At 41.7% G+C, this 24,278-nt stretch overlaps 1 protein-coding gene across 2 annotated transcripts in view; it reads left to right on the top strand.

Moving 5' to 3' along the window:
* The first annotated feature begins 1,987 nt into the window (after positions 1-1,987).
* Positions 1,988-24,278, top strand: part of Glp2r (glucagon like peptide 2 receptor) — a 46,704-nt gene continuing 24,413 nt past the window's right edge. The window contains exons 1-7 of one of the 2 annotated variants that reach the window (XM_090351573.1): positions 1,988-2,176; positions 9,728-9,815; positions 10,124-10,228; positions 12,891-13,030; positions 18,697-18,803; positions 20,376-20,529; positions 23,086-23,245. In XM_090351573.1, coding sequence (XP_090207699.1) covers positions 1,988-2,176; positions 9,728-9,815; positions 10,124-10,228; positions 12,891-13,030; positions 18,697-18,803; positions 20,376-20,529; positions 23,086-23,245 — 943 coding nt within the window. The remainder of the gene's footprint in view (positions 2,177-9,727; positions 9,816-10,123; positions 10,229-12,890; positions 13,031-18,696; positions 18,804-20,375; positions 20,530-23,085; positions 23,246-24,278) is intronic. The other variant, XM_090351574.1, reaches the window with a different exon arrangement.

Here is a 24,278-nt window from a genome sequence, read left to right on the forward strand (position 1 = left end):
CCCAGTAGCCTTACATGCTGCATGTGTGTGTGTGTGTGTGTGTGTGTGTGTGTGTGTGTGTGTGTGTGTGCTCATGCTTGTGCTTGCTGTGGACTGCCCGTTCACCAAGAGGCTTTACCATATTTTGTCACTAGATGGCATTCATCCAACAGGGAGGGAAGGCATGCACAGAACCAACACCTATTCTTTAAAAAAAATAAACAATGTTTTTAAGAAAACATCCAAAGAGATGAGATAGACTATTCTTAACAAGCAGGTATTTTCACTTCCAGCATCCAACTTAGAGACTCATCTTTAAAGCCATATGCCTGGCTCAGAGCTCATCAGTTGGGAACTTTCCTTCCCTCTCTGTCATTTCATGCTCCTAGCTGCTATCCCAAAGGGAGAGCACAGTGATTTCAGAGATCACATCATCATGTGAGTCTGTGGTTCTTTGTTCAGTCAGGGTGTTTTACGACTAAGCTTAGCAAACTTGCTGTGTTCTATTAAATGATGCTCACCCTTTTCCCTTCCAGCTGTTTAGAATTTACCTCATCAGGTAAGTTTACCAAGATGAGCTATGATTTGACTTAAATGGAAAAAAAATGGAGGAAAGAAAGGAAGGAGGAGGGGAGGGAGAAGGGAAAGGAGGAAAGGAAGGGAGAAGCAAGAGGGAAGATGGGCGAAGAGGAGCAAATAGAAAGGGAAGGAAATGGAATGGGATGGAAGAAGAAAGAAGAAAAGAATGGAAGAAAGTAAAAAAGAAAAAAGAAAGAAAAAGCAGGGAGAAAGAAAAAAAATGCCTAAGTGGAAGCATGATCTTGTCTCTTGCTTACCTGTTATTCTTGCTTATCTGTTGTTCTATTGAGACATTTTCCAGTTTGGGCCTCCAGTTTGGAAGCTGGGAAAAGTTGTACGGAGAATCTGGGAGAAGGCCAGGGAGAGATGGGGTGAGGGAGGGCCCAGCAGAGGGGAGCCTGTTAACAACCGAAGCTTACCCCGAGAAGGAGCACATTCTCAAGAAGCTATAGTCAGGTTGACTCATCAGAAGATGTGGGTATTCTGGCTCTGTTGTTTACTTGCTGTGTGGATTTGGACAAGCACCCTTCCTTCTCTGAACCTTGTTGTTTCTCAGCTGTTCAGTGGAGAATGACTGGCAAAGGTTCATGTGAGGAAAGGAAATAGGACAGTGGATGAAAAGATCCTGCAAGTGTGAACTGAGGTGAGAAAGTGCTCGTATGTGGGTGATTAAGTGATGGCTCACAAATTCCATGAAAGGCTGTATCTGCCAGGTGGCTGAGCAATATTGGTTTTGAACATGATGTTGTGTTTAGAACAATTAGATATGCAAGAGGAGTGGAGTCTGGACACCCTCCCCCCACCCTCTTCCCCACCTCGCCCCAACACACCATATCTCGTTTTGCTATTGTGTAGACTGAACCTGAGTCATTGATTCAGGATTTTGGTTCATGATCTGGGCCAGAAGGTCTGTCTGGAGGGCTGAGTGACTCAGCCTCTTGTTCTGCCAGCACCACCAGGGTCCAGAGGTGGCAGGGCTTCTGTGGCTGCTCCTAGCTCATGAGCTGGGGTGGGAGGGGACCCTTAGAGAGACATTGTCTAGGAATGAATTCTAGCACAGCTCTTCTGCCAGCTGTTCGAACCCCAGTGAGTCTTGCCTGAGCCCTGTGCACAAAGCACAGCATTTTGGGTGAAAGCTATGGAATGCCTGCCTTTTTCTTATGAGGAAATCCCAGGAAGCATAGGCATGGTGAAGGAGTTCTGGGAAAAAAATCTCCTTGCTTTTTGGGAGGGGACAGCGGGGGAAGAGAAACTTGGAGGTTGGGTAGGTCACTCTGGATGGGCTCACACACTCAAGCAGTGTAGAGGACTTGTGCAAACACTGGCTCTCTGGCACTCTGGATGAGGAGGAATGCGGGAGGAGGCCGCCTGTGGTACATCGTGGACTGCTAGAGGCATGTGCCCACATTTGTGACAGGACTGCAGGAGGATGAGGCCACAGCCAAGCTTGCAAGTGCCTGGGAGAAGCAGTGAGGGGACCTGGCCCAGGGCACAGGCTCTGACCATGGGCATCATGGGTGCCCAAAGGACTGGCCATCTCTTCTCCCAAGGAAAACAATTGTTCCGGGGCCCTGGAAGGCCCTTCCTCGCCCTACTGCTGCTGGTTTCCATCAAACAAGTAAGAGCAGTTTTTCTTTCTTCTATTTTTAATACGATTAGTTGTGCATATCTGATTTACAAACCCCATTCAAATCCCTTGTAAGGCAATTTGAGAACTTAGAAACCAGTATTCAGAAAATACTGATCAGCTACAACTTTAGCATCCAGAGGTAATTCTAGTTTGTTCACATGTTGGCATGTTTTCCTTAGATCCTTTCCTATGCATTTGCATGTTTACACAGCTGAAATGATAAAGCATGAAATATCTTCCATGCTGGTCCTAACATCATCTTATAGGCATTTTCCCACATCTGTGGAAACTCTGGATAGCATATAAAATCACTGTCTGTACCTGGGTACCTTTAGCCTTTCTCAGGCTTGTTTAACCGTTTCTTATACATTATTTCCCCTTTCCTTTCCTTCTTTCAATTTATCATATAAATAGAGAATGTTCAATGTTTTTTTTTAAAGGATGTATAAAATCTAAGGAACTTTAAGTATAAGCCACAAATCTTCTCAATTCTGCCAGCTAGAGATCACCTTCATTCTTATCTAGAGGCTTATTCTCCTAGACATTTTTCTACTGGTCATTTGCAAACAATTAAAAATAATAAGGCTCAGACTATAATTGTTATTTTGTAATAAAACAAATACTTCCTGATTTCTGAAGGTCCCATTCAGAAGGGTCTCTTGTTAATTCCATTTATATGAATGGGGAAACAGTCCATGGAAGTTTAGTGTTTTCTTTTCCAATAAATATAGTTTCTTTTTCAATAAATGTAGATCAATGGCAGAAGGCTGTTTCTGGGATATGTTATAATGTATTGTGTCTTCTATAGGTGGGCTTTTTTTCCCCTTTGTGGCAGTGCTGGGTCTTGAACTCAGGACCCGGGTACTCTCTCTTAGCTTTTTTTACTCAAGGCTGATACTTTACGGCTTGATCCATATCTTAAGTTCTGGCTTTTTGGTGGTTAATTGGAGATGAGTGTTTCATAATTTGTCTTCTGAGGCTGGCTTTGAACTGAGATTCTCAGATCTCAGTTTCTTGAATAGTTAGGATTGCAGATGTGAGCCACTGGTGCCTGGCTGCATGCTTTATTTTAATTCAAGGTCATCAGGTCTTTGTCTCTTTTTCTCTCCAATGTCCCATTTTTGAATGGGGCTATAATGTGAAGGAACCCAGTGTTGCTCAGTTGAGCAAAGCAAGTACCCCAAGAAAGAGCTCTTTTCCTCTTTTGTTCCTTGGCCAGGGTCTGTTCTCCTTTGGCCCCAGAGGTGGAGGGCTGAGGCACCAGAGCTCATAGCTCCTGCCTTTACCAGGCTTTACCCCGGACTAGGGGGACAGGAAATTCTACCTGTCAGCATCACTGTTCTCCCCACTTCCTTCAAGACCTCATGGATATAAGAGTGAGCCCAATCAGAGATCTGAAAGAATTCTTTCTTTGTGCACTACTCACCACCTGTGCTGGTCAGGGAGACATGACCACTTGAGGCATGTCCCAGCCCTTTCTGCTTTGTTCTTTTACAGATAGGGTCTTGTGCTTTCGGCTGAAGTAGCCTCAGACAGATCTTCGTGCATGTCTACTTGCTGTATGTCTGGGACTTTAAGTGTACATCACCAGGCCTAGCGTAGTCTGACAGACCAGAAAAATCTCCCAAGGGCAGGTGTCTGTGGTCTCAATCTACCCCAGGACTTCCATTGTTAGTATCATAGGATCATCACTGAGAACTTTCACCGGTGTTTCTATTTTCTGAATAGGCTCACAGCAAACCTAATGGATGTGTCTAGCTAATTGCCCCATTTTGCCACCCCCTTCTGTCTGCACACATGTCCACTGCCTACCACACACCAAGCACTGCTAAGGTATTGGACATTTGTGTTGTTACAAAATGCTTCTTGACATATCTTCTTATTTCATACACATCACCCGCATCTGAGAAGAGCATTATTAGTTGCACCCATTTTATAGATAGGGCAGTGAGCCTCAGAGGAGTCACGGAATTACCTTTCCTCATGTAGCTTGTGAGTAAGCGGAGCCATTGTGTCTACCCAGCGGGTGGAAGCCTTGTGTTCTGTCATGTCTAGCACTCTTGGGAGCTGCTGACATATGACTATTTATACACAATAAAAACAGCATCTGCTGTGTGTCAGGCTGGCTTACCCTGTTGACAGTGCTACACCTTGGTTCCTTGGTGGTGGTATTTCCATGATTAATAATGTGCTGTGTGTGTGTGTGTGTGTGTGTGTGTGTGTGTGTGTGTGTGTATGATGTTGTTTTGCAGTATGTGGCTGGGATCCCAGTGACCTTCTCCTTGGTCCCCATCTCCAAACTCATCTTCTTTCTCCAGATGTTTATATTCCAAAGCTTGGTATGGATATCCACGAAGATGTTTGCTCAGAGCTATTTTCCCTGCCTGGAATACAAATGACTATGGCATGTTTGCTGGCAGGAAGTCTTCATAAAATTCCCTTAATGAGAAATTCTCAGGGATAGTTTAGTTTCCAAAGACAAGTAGAGAAATAGTGCTAGTATGCACACCCGTTCACTCATTTACGTTGTTTAGTTATGTCCTGGAATTAAAAAATCATAAACTCTGTGTGTGTGTGTGTGTGTGTGTGTGTGTGTGTGTGTGTGTGTGTGTGTGTGTACTGGTACTGGGGCTTGAATTCAGGGCCTTGTGTTCTCATTTGGCTCTTTTGTTCAAAGCTGGTGCTCTACCACTTGAACCATGCCTGAACTTCTGATTTTTTGTTGGTTAATTGGAGATAAGACTTTTCTTCCTGGGCTGGCTTTGAACCTTAATCCTTGGATCTCAACCTCTTGAGTAGTTACTATTGCGGATGTGAGCCACTAGTGTCCAATCAAAATCATAAACTCCTGAGGGATCTTAGAGAACTGATTTTATACATTGCTAGCAGAAGTGTATACAGAGTTTCAAATAAAAAAATTGTGAAGTGGATGAATCTAGAGCAAATCATGTTGAGTGAGACAAGTCAAGACCAAAGGAACAAAAGGTGCATGGTATCCTTAATATGTGGCTATTAGAGCCAAACAGTATAAGATCGGGGACTCAGTAACTACATACCCAAAGCTATGGACATGGTAATGGAAATATAAACACAATTACATAGACATAAAAATTTATGACTCTATAGACATAATGTTTAATTACATAGATTAATATGTATATATGACATACAAACCCTCAGCCTAATTTTAATTATGTTCTAAAATCTAAGTGACAGTGATTTTATATAGATATTCCCTTCTTAAATATGTGTTTGTTAAATATGTCATTTGAAATATGATGTAAAAATCAATCTTAATAAATTCTTTAAAAAAACTTAAAAAATTGTGAGGTTGGGGCGGGGGAGGATAAGCATTATCAAAAACCTTTAAAAATGGTCACCTAGAGATTCCAACTCGTAGTTTCTTCTAAAGAAAATAAAATGGTAAACTGAGAATCTTCATCAAATATGCTTTGTCTCAGCAACTCTCTGAAAACAGTTTCGATATTTGGTGCTGGAGGATTTTAAAACAAAACTACATCACATTGGCTCACTGCATAAAACATAGCCAAAAGAGGGTGTTTTATTTATCCACTTTATTTTGTTTTGATTTTTGGAAATGGGCAAAGTTACAATGTATCTTCTAAGTAAAAAAAAAAAATTAAAGACTACAAAGGTAGGATTCAGCTGGATGCGGTGGCTCATGCCTGTAATCCTAGCTACTCAGGAGGCTGAGATCTGAAATCTGTTCAAAGCCAGCAGGAGCACTAAAGTTCATGAGACTTCTCTCCAATTGACCACTAGAAAACTGGTAGTATTGCTATGGTTCAAGGGGTAAGGCAGTAGCCTCAGGCTGAAGAGCTCAGGGACAGTGCTCAGGCCCAAAGTTCAAGCCCCAGGACCAAAAAAAAAAAAAGTAGGATTCAAAGAGAAATGAAGACACAGGTTGGATTCCTTGATACCACATACATAGAAAAACCTAGAAGTGGTTTTAAAAAAAGGAAGAAGGTAAAATATGCATGCAGAGAAAAGAATCTGGATCTAGATAGAAATTACTGAGTGATGAGATGAAATTCTGCTGGTCTCCCATTTAGGGTAACCTGTAATTGCTGTTTTATCTGCAGTGAAATATATTCATTCTTTAACAAAGAAAAAGATTTAACAAGCATTGACAGCAAGGTTTAGTTTTACCCTCTTCTTGTTATGCCAATTCCAGTCATTTTCCTCACAGATGGGTGCTGGGCAATGGAAGGAGGAATCCAGGCCATGCTGAACTTTTCCAGTTAGAAGAAAATCCACCAATATATTTCCCTTCTCGTTTCATTGGGACCGTGACTGTGGATGAATTTGGGTATCCTTCCCAGAAGACAGCCTGCTTTTGTCCAGCTCTCCTAGGCTGACCAACTTCAGCAGTTTTTAGATTTAGCTTGTTTTTCTTTTAATTTAATATTACTAGTGTTTGAACTCCAGACTTTGCACTTGCTAGGCAAGTGTTCTACCACATAACTCACACCTCTAACCCTTTTTTGCTCTTATTTTTGGATAGGTTCTCACTTTTGCTCAGGGCTGGTCTCAGACCAAGGTCATCCTGTCTAGACCCAACTCCCACATTAGCTGAAATTCCTGCTGTATGCCACTGTGTCTGATTCATTCTTTGAGATAAAAATCCTGTTAACTTTTTGCCTGACTTGATTTCGAACTGGGATCCTTCTATATCCTCCTCTCATGTGCCTGTGATTTTGACCATGATCATTTGTTATAGCAAAGAGCAAGGGAGCCAGTAAAATATGACTGATTTGGACTGATTTTAGCTCTTTATTAGGCAAATCCCGGTGAGACCCTGGGGGGCATAAATAGTATTTTATGCATGGGAGGGTCTGACTTTCAGGGCTTTGGGGACTCTGGAAACTTACAATTTAGTTATTAACTGCTAAGTCTGTTAAAAGAAATACCATGAGTCGGTTATGGTCCCATTAGAATATTTATTTTTTTAAATAATGTGCTAATAAATTCACTTGTTACCTCTTGGGGCATCGCCAAAAAGAAGAGTATTTATTGGTAGAGATTTAAAGCTCATTGAAAATGAAAAGGGACAGATGCCAATTATTGCATTGTTTTGTTAGTCCTTGGAGGTTACTCCCAAGATACCCCATGGCCCCACTGTGAACTCACAGAGGACTCTGAGATATTTTAATTTTTAATGAGCTGCGTGGTGCTACCTGGTATTTGCTGGACCCCATGCTTATGGCATTGGTGGCTATGAATTGGGATTATTCTTCATTCATTTGATGATAAGGTATCTTTGAAAAACTAGTTGGGCTCAAAAGCAAGTGCTGAACAGAGCCTAATGTGGAACAGGAAACGAAGGTGCCTATATCCCGTCCAGTTCTAAAGCTTGTGAAATTGTGCAATACCCAACAGTCACTAAGTTGTTAAGACATAAATATTTATGAACTGTTTGGACTATTTACTTAGTAAAAGGCTTTCAATATATCTTTTGGTCTAGGAGTACTTTGGAAATTTACTGAGCTAGTAGGGTCTCACGCACTGAGGAGAATCTGGAAACCTCTGCATTAATGGTGATCAACCATACAAGCTCTTAAAAGGGCTGGTTTGTCATTCTCTGGGGGAGATGCAAAGGAGGTACCCACAGATTCCCCTTCATGGCTTGGAGGGGCAAAGCAGGCCATCCCATGGTTCATAGATAGGGGGCTGTTATTTGAGAGGAGAGGTTGATTATGTATGTGTGTAATTAAATTTGATTTTTTTCTGTGTGTGTGTGTGTCATAGGGCTTGAACTTGGCCTCAGTGCTGTCCCTGAGCTCTTCAGCTGAAGGCTACCACCCTACCTTGAGCCAAGTCCCACTTCTCATTTTCTAGAGGTTAATTGGAGATAAGAGTCTCAGGTCCTTTTGTGCCTGGGCTAGCTTTGAACTTCGATCCTCAGATCTCAGTCTCCTGAGTAGCTAGGATTATAGGTGTGAGCCACCGTGCCCGACTAAATTTGAATATCTTTAAGCAAGTAATCTCTCTAGTTGTATGTGTATCTCTCTAGTTGTGTGTGTGTGTGTGTGTGTGTGTGTATGTGTGCACGCATGTGTGCGTGCGTGTGTGTGTGTGTGTGTGTGTGTGTGTGTGTGCATGTGCTTCTCTTCTTCCTTTTGTGATTCCCATCTAACTTCTTTCTTTCTTTGAGATTATCGAGTTGGTTGGTCCCAAATAGCATTTGAGACCATTATGAAAAAAGACAAATCTTCAAAGTCAAGGGTAGAACCACACAGATAAGAAGTCATCAGGACATGAAGATAGAATGTCACTGTACTTTGTATACCAGCTCTTTATATATTACCTTATCATTAGTAGATCCTAAATTCTCTCTCTTTTTTAAACCAGTTCTGGGGCTTGAACTCTTGGCCTGGGCACTATCCCTGAGCTTCTTTGTGCACAGGCTAGGACTCTACCACTTAAGCTTCTTCTGAGTAATTCATTGGAGATAGGAGTCTCAAGGGCTTTCCCACCCAGGCTGGCTTCAAACTGCGATCCTCAGATCTCAGCCTCTTGAGTAGCTAGGATTACAGGCATGAACTACCAGTGCCTTTCTAGATCCTAAATTCTTTTTAGATTAAGAAACATGCTTATTTTTGTGTCCATTCACCTCCTCCTTATCAGCCAACTAGACTGGATAAAAGAAAGACCTGTCTTCAGATCAAAAGATAATGAAAGATGGTACAGGTTCACAGGGGGAAGGTATCAGCTCCATGGCCTGCACGGCCTAAATGTGAGGGTGATGTCCCCAACACTCATGGAATGCGACAGAAAAAGGTCAGAAAGGAAAAGATCTCAAGGTCTTTCTATATACCAGTTCAGTGTCTGTCTGCTCAGTGGCTTTGGCTCTGTACACACAGCTCCTTCACAGGGCAAGTCTTTCTCATGCACATTAGTGAGTCCTTTGTGATGATTCTTTTCTGGATCCAAATAATCTAAAGGTATAGATAACCACTTGTGGGAGGGTTCACAGGTTTAACATAAATGTATTGCATGAAAGGAATGTCTTGCTTGGAATTCTCGAAATGTCACTCATCTTTCAAGATTTTGGAATAAAAATTATATTTGGAATCACTCTGATTAGATTATGTGACTATAAATTTCATATGCACATTTTTTAGTGGGAAGGGATTGGTTGTGGGACTTGAACTCTGGACCTAGGCATTGTCCCTGAGCTCTTCAGCTCAAGGCTATTGCTCTACCATCTGAGCCACAGGCATCACTTCTGGTTTTTTGTGGTTAACTAAAAGAGTCTCACGAACTTTTATGCTCAGACTGGTTTTGAACTGTGATCTTCATATCTCAGCCTCCCAAGTAGCGAGTATTATAGACTTGAGCCACTGGCGCCTAGCTCATATGCACTTTTGAAAAATGGAAGTAAGCCATGAGAGAAATCCTGTCTTGGCGCAGGCCACAGGACATGTCACTGGGAAGGTCTGAGATGCTGGATGGGCAGCCACAAGCTCAAATCTGAGTTTGCAGCTGCTTGAGAGGTGACTGCTTTCATCTGCTCAGGTTCCAGGATCTCTTCTAGAGGAGACAACTCGGAAGTGGGCTCAATACAAGGAGAAGTGTCTGAAAGACTTACTGAAGGAGACTTCTGGTAAGCACATGCATTGATGGTCAGTTGCCCCCAAACTTAGTAGCTTAGTGCAATGATCATCATTGATTACAATTCCTGTGGATCAGGAAATCAGACAGGCCTCCATGTTTGGGGCTGCACACAACATTCCTGTAATTTCCCCAATCATTTTTCAACCCTGAACCTTTGAAGAAGATAGAGGTCTGCAGAGGTCCTTAGGAAGGCTAGAGCAGCTCCCAGTAGCAGGAAGGTAGGTTCTGTTTCGGTCAGACAACCCTGTGCTCAGATACTGGTACCCCATTCTATGCCCTCTTCTCTTCTGTCCACAGGCATATTTTGTAATGGAACATTCGATCAATATGTGTGCTGGCCTCACTCTTCTCCAGGAAATGTTTCTGTTCCCTGCCCGTCCTACTTGCCTTGGTGGAATAAAGGTAATAAGTCTATAGTGACATGACATATAGAACTAACTTATGATACAATTCAATTAGTCTCAACTCAGAATATATGGAGATGTGGGATGTCTTAGAGAAGGTGGGAGAGAAGAAACGAGAGAACTTTCTGGGAATGGAGAGATCTGAATGTTTCAAGCGAACAGGCCTTGTGGGAGTTTCCCATGGAGCCAGTTCAGTGAGGTGGAAAGAACACTGGACTTCAAGTCAGGCGCCCCAAGGTTAGGTTCAGTTCCTCTGTTTTATATTTTAGCATTGGGTCAAGTTCTTGAAGCCTTAGAGCTATTGTTTATTGTCTGAACAGTGAAGTAAATAATAGCAAATACCTACTGCCTAAGGTAATTTTGAGGAATAAATGAGAGAAAGGAATTTTGAGGAATAAATGAGAATCTGGCACCTAACAGATATACTTAAATTTTCCCTTTTTGTCAGTTGTGGCACTTGAACTCAGGGCCTGGGCACTGTCTCAGAGCTTTTTTGGTCAAGTCTAGTGCTATCTCACTTTGAGCCACTCCTGGTTTTCTGGTGGTTAATTAGAGAGGGGTCTCACAGACTGCCTGGGGTTGGCTTTGAATTGTGATCCTCAGATCTCGTCCTCCTGAGCAGCTAGGATTACAGACATGAGCCACCAATGACTGGCTAGCAGGGGCTTCTTCTTTTTTGCTTTCCAATCCTGGGGTTGAACCCAGAGCCTAGGTCCTTTCCCTGAGACTCTTTGTTCTCAAGGCTAGTATTGTACCATTTGAGTCATAGTACCATGTCCAGATTTTTCTGATAGTTTATTGGAGGTAAAAGTCTTATGGACTTTCCTTCCTGGGCTGGCTTTGAACCTCGACCCTCAGATCTCAGCCTCCTGAGTATTTAGGATTATAGGTGAGAGCCACCGGTGCCTTGCTGTGGTTGCTTCTTAAATGATCATTGAAGCTGAGTCCAAGATCCTACCCAGGCTCTAAAAGCACATGTCCATTCTACCTTAGGACATACCCTAACAGAAATATGCTTTGCAAAACTGGGGAAGTGATTCCCTCCCTCAACCTTTTTTTTTTTTGTATTCATTCAAGCTTTGGAATCCTAGTAGCTTTATAAAAATAAAAAGAGATCACAGAGACAGTGGAAAGCTTGGAGAGGACCTCTTCAAATATAAAGGAATGCAGCAGAATTCTCTGAGATACAATTAAAGGGATACACATTATGATACAAGACCCTTCCTGTAGGCCATATTGAGATCTATGGCTGTCCTGTGAAAGAAGCTGTGCCATGCTGTTACTCTGTCTAGGAAGGTGCATGGAGTCACGGAATAGGTTAAAGCACAAGAAGGATGTAGGAGATCTGTAGTTAGAGAAGACATCATTGACAGCATATGGCTGTTGAACTGCGAATGGAGGGAAATTGGGAAGGTGAGTCTAGAGACCGCTGCTGTGATGGAGAGAAACAGCTGCTAGGAGTTTGGATTCAGGCAGAGGTGTGAGAATGGAGGGAAGAGAAAAATGAAGAATAATCTTGGAGGTAGAATGACCAAGACTTGATACTAGGTGGAGTAGAAATAGGGAGATAAGAGAGAAAAATAGAAACAGGGAAGAAGAAATAGACTCCTCCCACACAGGGATGGCTTCATATTCTAGCTAGTCCCCCTCAAACTCACCCCTCCTTTGGTTGTTGGCTGGGTCCTCTGACTCCTCTTCCCTTCTATCTCCTTTTGCTCCTGCCTTAAAAAGGGTTCACAAGTGTCCCCAACCCCTGATCTGGCCCCTTCCAGCCTCCCTCCATAAGGCCTTCTAAAATGCCCTTCATATGGCATGCATAAGCCTCTACTCCGTAGCCAGCATCCTCTCCCATCTCACCCTTTCTTTCCATTCTGGTCAAATTGATAACTACCAAGGCCCTTCACCTGCCCACTCAACACTACTTTCTGCCTTTGCTCACTCTCTTGCCTAAGGTGTATCCCCAAGCTTCTGCCTGCACCTTTCGTCTAAAATAACAACATCAACTCTGAAATCTTTCATCCTTTCAGTAAAATTCTCCAGCTCCTTCCACAAGGAAATGAACCTCTACCTTCCTGAGGACTCCTTCTTACCTGTCAAGTCCCCACATGGCATTGGTAACAGCTTATGATTCGCCCTCTCCCAGCTAGACTTTGAGTCTTGCTCACGGTAGCATGCATAGCCTAGAGTATTGTGAAGGGCTGGTCTCAGAACACCAGCTTTATCAACAGGTGACACAGTACACCTCGTCCTGGTTCTATCTGTCCCCTTGTTTCCTCTTCTTCATGGATCCAGTTCTTGGGTATCAGGAGGACAATCTCCACAAACAAGGCACAGGAGCCCAAGTCAGCATCTCCCAGCTGGTTATACCTTGCGGGCGGGGAGGGCAGAGGATAAGAACATTTCTGAGTCATCCTGCTGCTGTTCAAACTACAGAGACATCAGATAAACACATCAGACATTATCAGATCATAGTTTGTTACAAAATATGGAGGCTTCCATGTTTTTCTTTCCATTCTAAATAAACAATAGGGATGCTAATGAGCCCCCAAAGGGGAAAATAAGAATCCCTTTTTCCTGGGATTTTCCACAGCTTCACAACCAGGGTGAAGACCTTCCAGCATGCTTAGGGAATGGGCTGTGTGTTCTGACCTTTCCTCTAGAACTTTGTTTACTTTCAGAGAGCTCAGGAAGGGCCTACAGACACTGCTTGGCTCAGGGAACTTGGCAGACATTAGAGAACTCCACAGATATTTGGCAGGATGACTCCGAATGCTCCGAGAACCACAACTTCAAAAAAAACGTGAGTCTACTTGCTTTGGTAATAAGGCATTTCAGGTTTCAAACCACCCTCCTCCCCAGGCTATTCAAACTGAACAGGCCAGCTTTGGGGAGGTGGGTCACACAAAGAACTTTCTCCCAGCTTGTTCACCCCAAACTCAGCCAGGGAAGGTCTACAATCACATAAACCCCATCACAGAATTCCTTCCACAATGAAGGTGTAACACAACATCCCCAGGGAATGCCCCCAGTGTTGTCCTGGCCTCTGCGTGGTGTTTGTGCCTGAAACCTCTCCTCCAGATCCTCCACCACTCAGGTTTCAGTTCAACTGTTTCTGTCAAAGAGAGTCCTTCCATGGGCCATGTAATTCAGAGTGGCCCTTGGGTTTACTTTAAAAAGTCATAATGATGTTGTGTTTACTTTTAATCATACCCTTTATTAGACCTGTTACTCCCAGAAATTCTCATGTGTTTGCCTGCTACCTTCCTACCTACCTATCTAACATCTATCTTGCCACCTGCCTACCTATCTTATCTCTTATTTTCTACCTATCAATTATCTACCATCTGTTCTATCTATCTATCTATATCTATCTATCTATCTATCCATCCATCTATCTATCATATATCTCTTTTCTACCTATCAATTATCTTCTGTCTGTCTATCTGTCTGTGTGTGTGTGTGTATGTATGTATGTATCATCTTTTTTCTACCTATCAATTATCTACTGTCTGTCTGTCTGTGAATATGTATGTACGTACGTATCTATCTATCTATCTATCTATCTATCTATCTATCTATCTATCTATCTATCTATCTATCTATCTATCATCTCTGGAAATGTAGACCCACTGGAAGCCAGGGACTGGAGTTTGGCACAGCACAGGATCTGGGGCTTGGTGGCCAAATGTCCAATTCATTTTCTGCCTGTGTTACTTTGCCTCTCTGAGCCTTTCCTTTTTTACCCATGCCACAGGGATCTTATTTACTGTGTGCAATCATTGTGAGGATTCAGGGACTCAAAAGACATAAATTTCTTAGGAGAAATTCTGGCACGCAGTCAGCAAGCTCTTAGCATGTAGTCAGTAGAATTATTGCCCTCCTTCCAGGATCCAGGACCCAACAAAGTAAATGCTCAGCAATTCACTGTGGCAGTTCAACAAATGCCTGATGAATAAACAAATCCATCCTTTAGACTTTACTCCCTGTGCTTTCCCTCCCTTGCTTCCCTCCCTCCCTCTCTCCCTCTGTCCCTCCTTCCTTCTTTCCTTCCTTTTATCATTCTAAGAGGTGTTTGATTAAGTTTTGTTACCATTTATACAAGAATTACTTAAAAACCTCTTAACATTTGACGTGAGATGGGTACATGTAAGATATCAGATGCTTGAAGTATTTCATGTATCTTAAAATCAAATCTTTCTTAATAAATAATTTTAGCTCACTGAATATATTTTCTTAAATATGATAATGCTATTTTCAACTTAAAGTGTAAATTCAAGTGCATGTTGATTTAATTCATCTTGGAACTACTGTAGGAATCTATTACACATTGGAATGTACCATATTCTAAGACAGACAGTGCAAATAATTTATCACTATTCGGAGAGCGGAGATAGGTTATGTAAACATGTCAGGTTTAATGGTAAAATCTGAGCAGTGTTTTCACAGATGTTCTTTAAACTTGTTAATGTTTCACAATAAATATTAAGAGAGGTAAGGTACAACCCTATATTTGAGGAAATGTGATGATTTGGTTAAACCTTCCACAGTTGAGATGAAAATGGAAACTTTTATATAAAACAACAACACCAAAATCAATAACAAAAGCAAAAAAATATAATTGGCACAAGAAAGTAGGCTTTTCTGTCTCAGGTAAGATGGTTCCCATGAGACCAAAGGGTCATTGTGTCAGGTTATCAATACCAGCAGTATGGGTGTGTTAGCAGACAATTCCTCCCTACCCAGGAGAAAGAAAGTCTCTGGCTAAACATTTCAGTTCAAAGCCAGCCCATACAGGAAAGGCCTTGGGACTCTTATCTCCACCAGTAAGCTGAAACTGGAACTGAGGCTTAAAAGTAGAGCATTGGTCTTAAGCAAAAGAGCTCAGAGACGGTGTCCAGGCCCTGAATTCAAGCCCTATGATCAAAAGAAAAAAAGAAGGAAAAAAGAAATAATCTGATTTGTAACATTTGCCATTTCCTGTGGTGTAAATGTTCCTACTGAGATCAGTTTCAAGCTGTCAGTATCAAAGGACTTAGATCTATGGAGAGATTTGCAGAAGCCATTAGTAGACAGAGCAGTGGGAATAATCCCATATGTAGCTATAAAGTGATAAAATCTGAGTATTTGTTCCTCTTATCTTTGAAATAGTTGTTTTATTGTCAAGGTTAAGTATTTAAGTGTGTGTGTGTGTGTGTGTGTGTGTGTGTGTGTGTGTGTGTGTGTGTTGGTACTGTGGTACTGGGTCTGGAGTTCAGGGACTGGATGCTGTCTTTAAGCTTTTTCATTTAAGGATGGTACTCTACCATTTGACCTATAGCTCTACTTCCAGCTTTTTGCTGGTTTATTGGAAATAAGAATCTCATGGACTTTCCTGCTCTGGCTATCTTCAAACAACTATCTGCAGATCTCAGCTTCCTGAGTAGCTATCACTATAGGTGTGAGCCACAGGCACTTATGCATAGTAAAGCTTTTAATAGCACTTGTGTTTTCCAACTGGCTTTCTGGTAATTGTCCAGTTGCATCTCACATGACAGTAGGACATGGTGATATTTTTTCAGTCCTTTGGAGAGTGGGTTTGATCTTTCCCATGTCCAAGATATTTCATTACCTAGCCATTTGGTTCTGGGTCATTGGGGGTCTGCAAGTCCCTATCCTTTAGCACCAAGTGGGAGGTGGTGTTTCTGTATGTCTGGAATCTCCTTCTAACAGGGATGAAGGACCTTCCCTATGGTCAGGCCATAGTTTATTTTTTATTTTATGATTTATTTATTTATTTATTTATTTATTTATTTATTTATTTATTTATTATGTTGGTTGTGGGGCTTGAACTCTGGGCCTGGATGCTATCCCTGAGCTCTTCAGCTCAAGGCTAGCACTCTACCACTTAAGACACAGCACCACTTCTGGTTTTCTGGTGGTTATTTAGAGATGAGTCTCATGGACTTTAGTGCCCAGGGTGATTTTGTACCATGATCCTCAGATGTCAGCCTCTCAGGCTGTTGTTTCTAAAGCTCATTTTAGACTTCAGTTTCTGGTTTGATCGGTGGAATTCTGTGTTCTTTATGTAGTTTTATTCTATGACAGGTCATACCTCTTAAAGGGATCAAAGTGACACTTGTAGTTGGGATTGGATTCAAAAATCTGCCTGGCTTTTTAAAATAATGCTCAAGTTATGTTCCCTGAATGCCTTATATGAAGTACAATGTGTCTATTTCTTATCTCCCTACTCTATTGTAAACTATAATTGTATAGCTATAATCATAGCTTTACATAGTCAAACCGTTGACTTAGTACAGAGGTAAAAAAACAAAATATGGCTGTTACAACTGATGGGAAGTAAAGGAAGGAGTAACATGGTCAAAAAAGAATTGTGCCCGCTATCTGAATTATAGCCCCTTTGCATAACATCTTAATAATAACAATAACATTATATTGAAATTATATTAAAATTATGTTACATATAGTTGTCAATAAATGTTGAACGGATTGCTTGAGTGTCAGTGCTAACTTTAGAGGTCTTTGGTCAATTGTTTTTGTCAGTTGTGGGGCTTGAACTCAGGGCCTGGGCACTGTCCTTGAGCTTTTTTTGCTCATGGCCAGCACTCTACCACTTGAGCTACAGCACCACTTCTGGCTTTTTCTGTTTATGTTAAATCAGACCTAAAGGCTTCGTGCATGCTAGGTAAGCACTCTACCATTAGGCCACACAGATAGTGTGGAAATCTCAGTTTGGCTGTGGTCTGCTGCTGTACCATCCCTGAGCCAGTGAGTGGACACAGCAGAATAAGACTTTGCAGGGACAGGAAGTGAGGATTCCACTCTAGAAAAGTGAAGACTGCTGAGGCTCCCACCTGTAACCTCAGCACTATTAAACTTGGGAAATAGGATCATGAGTTTGATGACAGCCTGGAGTAGATAGTGGGACTACATCTCAAAAAAACCCGAAAGAAAAAAATAGCAGGGACAAGAACATTGCCTTCTCCTCTCTGCAAATGGTCTTATTTCCAAGAACTCAAGTACTGGAAAAAAATCTTCTGTCCATGTTTACCTGTGCTTCTTATGGTGCATTGAAATTTTGCCCATAAAAGGTCACTGTTAGTAAATCTTTGCCCTTCAGTGTTTTGGCAAGTAAAATATGTTATGTTCTCCCAGCTATCAGCATGCTGGGGTCCCGGTCATACTGAGTGGCACTTTGTGGGTTGTGTGTCCACACACATAAGCGCAAACAAGTGTATTTAGTTGCCTTGGTATGGAATCATGCTTAGCAGTATGGATATGTTACCTTATTTTACTTCAGACTGTTTTATTTGCCATTATAAAGAATCCTTTCAGCCAGGCACGGTGGCTCATGCCTGTATTCCTAGCTTCTCAGGAGGCTGAGGTCTGAGAATCAAGGTTCAAAGCCAGCCTGGACACTACAAAGCCTGTGAAACTCTTATCTTCAATTAACCACCAGAAAACAGAAGTGGCACTGTGGCTCCAGGGGTAGAGCAGTAGCCTTGAGTTGAAGAGCTCAGGGACAGTGCCCAGGCTGAGTTCAAGCCCCACACACATACATAAATCCTTTCTATTCTTAAATACAAAATTTGGTTGTTACATATTTTTCAGTTTATATTTATGTACAGGGCATATATGTGTTACATAGTTGTGATGTTTATTTTTTAAACATGTGTGCCAATACTTGGGCTTGAACTCAGGGCCTCTCACATTTGATCTTTTATTTTTATTTTTTCACTCACAGCTAGAACTGCACTACTTGAGTAACACCTCCTGTCCAGCTAAATTGGAAATGGAATCTAGCAAACTTTCCTGCCTACGCTGGCTTTGTACCACGATCTTCACATTTCAGTCTCCCGAGTAACTAGGATTCTAGGCATAGGTTCCTAGAGCCTGGCAAAATGCATAATCTTAACACTGATATGCAAGATAGGTTGAGTGAGAAGGTGGGACATTGCGTTACACTTAGCAACACAGACATTCAGGCGATGTTAGGGCTTAAAGGAGTATTTCTGTGTATTTTGGGCCTTCTTCTACAAGTCATCTCTATAAAGTTGCTTTAGGAGGGAGCCATCTAAACAGAAACTGGGGCCTTAGAGAGAAGGACCCATTGACTCTAGGGACAGCACCCTAGGAGCAAAGAATTTGTCTTCCATTCCCAAGGTACCCTTCTGTACTGATACAACTCCTGTATGACTGGTGCTTCATTGTTGGACTGGAGGTTCAATCATGGGCTGTCTCACTTCAGGCTTCTTCTTCACTGGGGGTTCCTTAGCCTCTGAGAGGTACCAGAGGTCAGTCTATTATCCTGCTTGATTATCAAGAAGGGTAGGGTAGGAAATATTTCAAAACAGGTTGGGGGACAAAGGCATGTATCTTTCCATGCCTGGAATGCTGGTGGCCCTAAGCGTGGGACTGGGGCTGCAGGCCATGTCTTGGTGGTCATATCTGCTCTCCATTTGTGTCCAGGTAGATGACTATGCCCTGCTGTCCACCTTGCAGCTGATGTACACCGTGGGATATTCCATGTCCCTTATCTCCCTCTTCTTGGCTCTCACCCTCTTCTTGTTCCTTCGGTGAGTAGACATTTTGCATACAGGCGATCAGGCCTGGAGCGTGGAATTAGCTCACTGGCAACCTCTGGAGGGCAGGTAAACTTGAGTTGAGTGAAGGCATGGACCATTACACTTGAAAGCCACCTGTTACATCATGGACTGCATTCACCATCCCTGTTTGCAAGTAAGGAGAAGAGAGGAGAGTCTAAGTTCTGGGGGGAGTCACTGAGGTGCGGCTGGTCCATAAAGGCTGAGGAAAGTAGAGCTAGAACTTGAATCCAGAACTTATACCACCTTTGCTTGCTTGCTTTATTTATTTATTTATTTATTTGTATTTTATTGTCAGGGTAACATATAGAGGGGTTACAGTTACTTTTGTCAGGTAGTGAGTACGTTACTTCTTAAACATTGACGCCCCTTGTCATGTTTGCCTCCCACTTTCCCTCCCTCCAAGTTACCCAGATTAATTTAATTAATTTTTGCCAGTCCTGGGGCTTGAACTCAGGGCCTGAGTACTGTCCTTGGGCTTTTTGCTCAAGGCTAGCATTCTGCCACTTGAGCCACAGCACCGCTTCTGGCCTTTTCTATGTATGTGGTACTGGGACTCGAACCCAGGGCTTCGTGAATGCTAGGCCCTAAGCCAAACTCCCAGCACCTATTTTTTTTTATTTGTCACTCAGGGGATTTGAACTCTGGGCCTGGATGCTGTCTCTGAGCTATTCAGCTTAAGGCTACCATTCTACCACTTGAGCCACAGTGCTACTTCCCACCTTTTGCTTCTTTTAGATGAGATACCTATGTGCCTATCCCTAGTCTCAATCCCTGATTACATACATTTCTACCATCACTGCTCCATCGGAGGTGTCATTCTTACAAAGGACGTGAAGACACTTTCCCCGGAAGTCTGAGACGTCTAAGAACCTATCAAGTACTGAAGTACTTCCTCCATGTGTAATACTAGCTATAAAGCAAATTAGTAAGGGTAGGTGATTCATAGTGGTGGAAAGAATCTTCCAGCAAGAGGGACTGAGGATTCAGTATTATGTGAGCATGGAAAACAGAGACTTGACATTTTTTCTTGGCACTGACTACTTAGACTTCATACAGAATCCACAGGTGAAGTCTCTCTAGCCTTCTGAGATGGCTACTTTGTATTCTCAGACATAGCAGAGCCTCAGAGAGCCATACTCTGGTCTCAGAGTTTCTCATCTGAATCCTAACTCTTCCTCTTACCTCCCTGGTATTTTAGATAAGTTGGTTAAGCCTTTGGTTTCAATTCTGCGATGCATAAAATCAGGGTAACAAGAGGTCCCACTTCACTTGTGGTGGCAAAGTATGAGGACACTCCAAGTCTGTGTTCATGTGGATTGCTCAGTGTTACATAGTTGATAGCTGTCATTCACCCTATTTTTAGACAGGAAAATGAGGCACTGAGAAGTGCATACAATCTAGCCCTCCAGCTTTGAATAACCCCGCCCCCCACCACAGTACCTATGTGTTGGTTCAGTAATGGATCCACAGGCAGGTCAGGCAAGGTCCTGGGTCCCAGTCACACTTTCCTAAGGGAAGGCATTTGCTTCTCTTTTTGTGCAGAAAACTCCACTGCACACGCAATTATATCCACATGAACCTGTTTACTTCATTCATCCTGAAAGCTGTGGTCGTGCTGGTGAAGGATGTGGTCTTCTACAATTCCTACTCCAAGAGGCCTGACAATGAGGATGGGTGGATGTCCTACCTGTCAGAGGTAGTCCTCTGCCCCACTGCCTAAAGGGGCTCTCACCTGATGAGTTAGAATCGGGAACAAGAGGGAAGGTGGGTGGGACTGGGGAGGGAAACAAAGACAAAGGGGTATCCAAGGCTTTCCAGTTAGAGAATCAGCCCATGATTTAGAGCAACCTCCCAAGCAGGGGCCAGGTAAGGAGTCCAGAGGCAAATGAGTTCACAACCTCTGTTGTGTGTCCTCAGAATGGGATTTTTTTCATTTATAAGCAAAATAATTGGATCAGGTCAATCTTTTTTTTTTCTTTTCAATTACAGGTTTTTTTTTAAAGCTTCAAAGCTCTTCTACATTGAAAGCTGAACTATGAAAGTAGTTTTTTCTGTCTTGCTAATAATGTGGTAACCCGTTGAACCAACCTTGCATTCCTGGAATAATTCAAACTAAGCAGTGACAGATTATTTATCTCAGACATTGTTGGATTCTATTTTCCAGTACCAAATTATATACAGCATTAGTTTGTTTTCTCTTCTTATAAGGCTTCTGTCAGGGTTTTATATCTAGTGTATGTTGATCTCTTAAATTGAAATTCCACCACCCCTGGCAGAATTTATTTAAGATGTATATTACTTTTTCCTTAAAAATTTGAAATACTATACCAGTGAACCTTTGGGACTCAGGGTTCTTTGTCTTAGAAAGTTTTCAAGTTATGACTTACTCATGAATCTATCTATGGTAGTGAGTTTTTCCATGGACTCTTCTACTTCATTTAACGTTTCAAATTCTTTCACATAATATTGTTCAAGGTACTCTTTCAGATCTATTTTCCTTTTTTATTAGCATTTATTAATTATGAAAAAGGAAGGCTTTTTGTGGTATTTCCATTCACGAATACATACACACACACACACACACACACACACACACACACACACACACACACACACACACACTTTGGTCAAATTTATTCCTGTTAGGTTTTTTTTTATCATCCCCTTTAAAAACATTTTTAATGGCTTTCGTTACTATATTTTCATATGTGAATCTGAAATACTTCTATCATACTTATCCTCTCTCCTTAGTCATCCCCCCTCCTATTGGTTTCTACTCCTATTCTCCAGATGATTTAATGTCTGTTGAGTCTCTATGTTCATTCCTGGTACTGATTGTAATTTTCTCTTTCTTTTATTTCTTGGATATCTTTCCTAGAAGATTCTCAACAATTGAGATTTTTTTAGTTTATGCTCCTATTTCCACTGATTTTTTTTTAAAAAATTGATCTTTTATTTTTATTATTTTCCTCCATGTATTTACTTTGGATTTAATTTGCTATTCCTTTTTTCTAACTTGTCTGATATGATTTTAAGATAATTGACTCTCAGCTGTTTTTCTTCCTTAATAATTACATTTTGGACTATAAACTTAATTCTAGTCCTATATTAGTTACATACAACAAGTTTTTGTACACATTATTTTCTTTGCATTCATTTCAAGAAAAATTTTCTAATTTTTGTTATAATTGCTTCTTTGATTCATGAGGTTCCTTGGAAGTTTACTTCAACAGTTTTCACAGGCCAGAAGACATGGCTCACTTAGTAGAACTCTTGTATAGCAAGCAGTACTGCCAAATATAAATAAATAAATAAATAAGAAAGAAAAAGGAAAAAAAAGTGTTTCATAATTTTCAGTCATATAAGGAGGTTTTTAGCTATTGGTTTCTAGTCTAGTGAATTGAGGTTGGAGGCATAACCTTTAGTGTTTTCATTAGGGCAAATTTATTTTTGGTGGAACTCTGGGTTTTGTGCTTGTTGAGAAAGTTTTCTACCACTCAACCCACACTACCAGCTACTTTTGATTTAGTTATTTTTCAAATAATATTGTGAATTATTTTGGTCAAGTCTGGCCTGGATTGCAATCTCCTATTTATATCCCATACAAGAGGTATTTGCTACCATGTCTAGCCTGCCTGCCTGCCTGCCTGCCTGCCTGCCTGCCTGCCTTCCTTCCTTCCTTCCTTCCTTCCTTCCTTCCTTCCTTCCTTCCTTCCTTCCTTCCTCCCTCCCTCCCTCCCTCCCTCCCTCCCTCCCTCCCTCCCTTCCTTCCTTCCTTGCTTTTTTATCCAGTCCTGGGCTTGAGCTTAGGGTCTGAGCACTGTCCTTGGACTTTCTCAAGCCTGGAGCTCTACCACTTGAGCCTCAGCACCACTTCCGGCTTTTTTCTATGTATGTGGTATTGAGGAATCCAACCCAGGTCTTCGTGCATGCTAGGCAAGCACTCTACCATTAGGCCAAACTCCCAGCTCCTCCTTCCTTTTTTTGTTGAGATGATGTCTTGCTAATTTTTTGCTCATGGTTGGCCTCAAATTGATCTTTCTCTCTAGGACTCGGGATTATAGGTGTTAGCCATTGAAATTGGTCTCTCCATATTTTATATTATTACCAACCTTTCTCAGGTGGTCACCAAGGGCCCCAGAACAGGGGGATTCCCTCAGGTAGGGGATGTACTTGGGGAGGCCCTGCTTGGCCTATTTGGGATCCAAAGGCTGAAGCAGCCAGGACTCACCATCATATGTTCTTTCTCTAGATATCTACCTCCTGTCGCTCTGTCCAGGTCCTTCTGCACTACTTTGTGGGTGCCAACCACATGTGGCTGCTGGTTGAAGGCCTTTATCTCCATGCACTACTGGAGCCTACAGTGCTTCTGAAGAGGCGGATGTGGCCCAGATACCTGGTGGTGGGTTGGGGTGAGTTACATGGCTCCAGCTTCCAGGATGCAGACATTCAGTATGTAACATTAGGTGTCAAAGATGAGGTGTTTGTTTGCTTGTTGTTAAATCTGACCAACAGTCTCCATATCTGGAATCCCAACTTCTACAAACCCTGGAGAATTGTATGCTGCAGGATCCCAAGGAAACAACCTGTGATTCAGGAGCTTTTGTAGTGCTCACAGATTTTCTCTAAACTGTGTTGTGACAGGTGACAAGGCCCTTGTTTTCTTGCTAAGTTCTGGTTTCTCTGATGATTCAGCAATGAATGGACCTAGCTTCTTCTCCACCCCTTAGAGGCCACAAGTTTATATATGCTTTTTTTTAAATGTAAGTTTTAACAAGTTGTTGAAATGAGTGGTAAGCAGAACTGGCCAACCAGTTCTTTTTTTTTTTTTTTTGCTTTGTATGCTCTTTTATTTTACTTTATATTTCTTTTTATTATCTTGAAGGAGTTGTACAAAGGAGATAGCTTTTAAAAAAGCTGTTTATCAATGCCACCACTTTCAACATTCTCACCTATTCCTTCCCTACTCAACTCTCGCCTCACTCTTTTGAATTTTGGAGCATATCTATTACATTTTTGGTTGTATTTTTCTGCCCTTCTCTTCATTTGTCCACCTCTTTCTCTTTGACCACACTCCACCCCCCTATGAGTGTCTAGTTCCTGGTGTATTGTCTTTGCCTTTCTAAGGAATTACTCTATTTGAGTTCTCCTAGGAATCTACAGTATAGCAGTTTATTAACTGAAATTGTATACACGCAATGTATTTACTTGTAAGTTGTATGCTAACACATAAGGGAATGCATGCATCATTTTTCTCTCTGGGCTTGATTTTCTTCACTTAACATACTTTTTCCATTCATTTAGAAATAATACAATATCATTCATTCTAATGAGTAATTTTCCATTGTGTATATATAACACATGTATATGTATGTATATATATATATATATGTATGTACATATATTCCATTTGACCTTTGAGCATCTGGGCTGATTCCATACCTT

This window comes from Megascapheus bottae, chromosome 17 (assembly GCF_031878675.1).
Source record: "Megascapheus bottae isolate mThoBot1 chromosome 17, mThoBot2.hap1, whole genome shotgun sequence".
In the NCBI taxonomy this organism is placed as follows: Eukaryota; Metazoa; Chordata; class Mammalia; order Rodentia; family Geomyidae; genus Megascapheus; species Megascapheus bottae.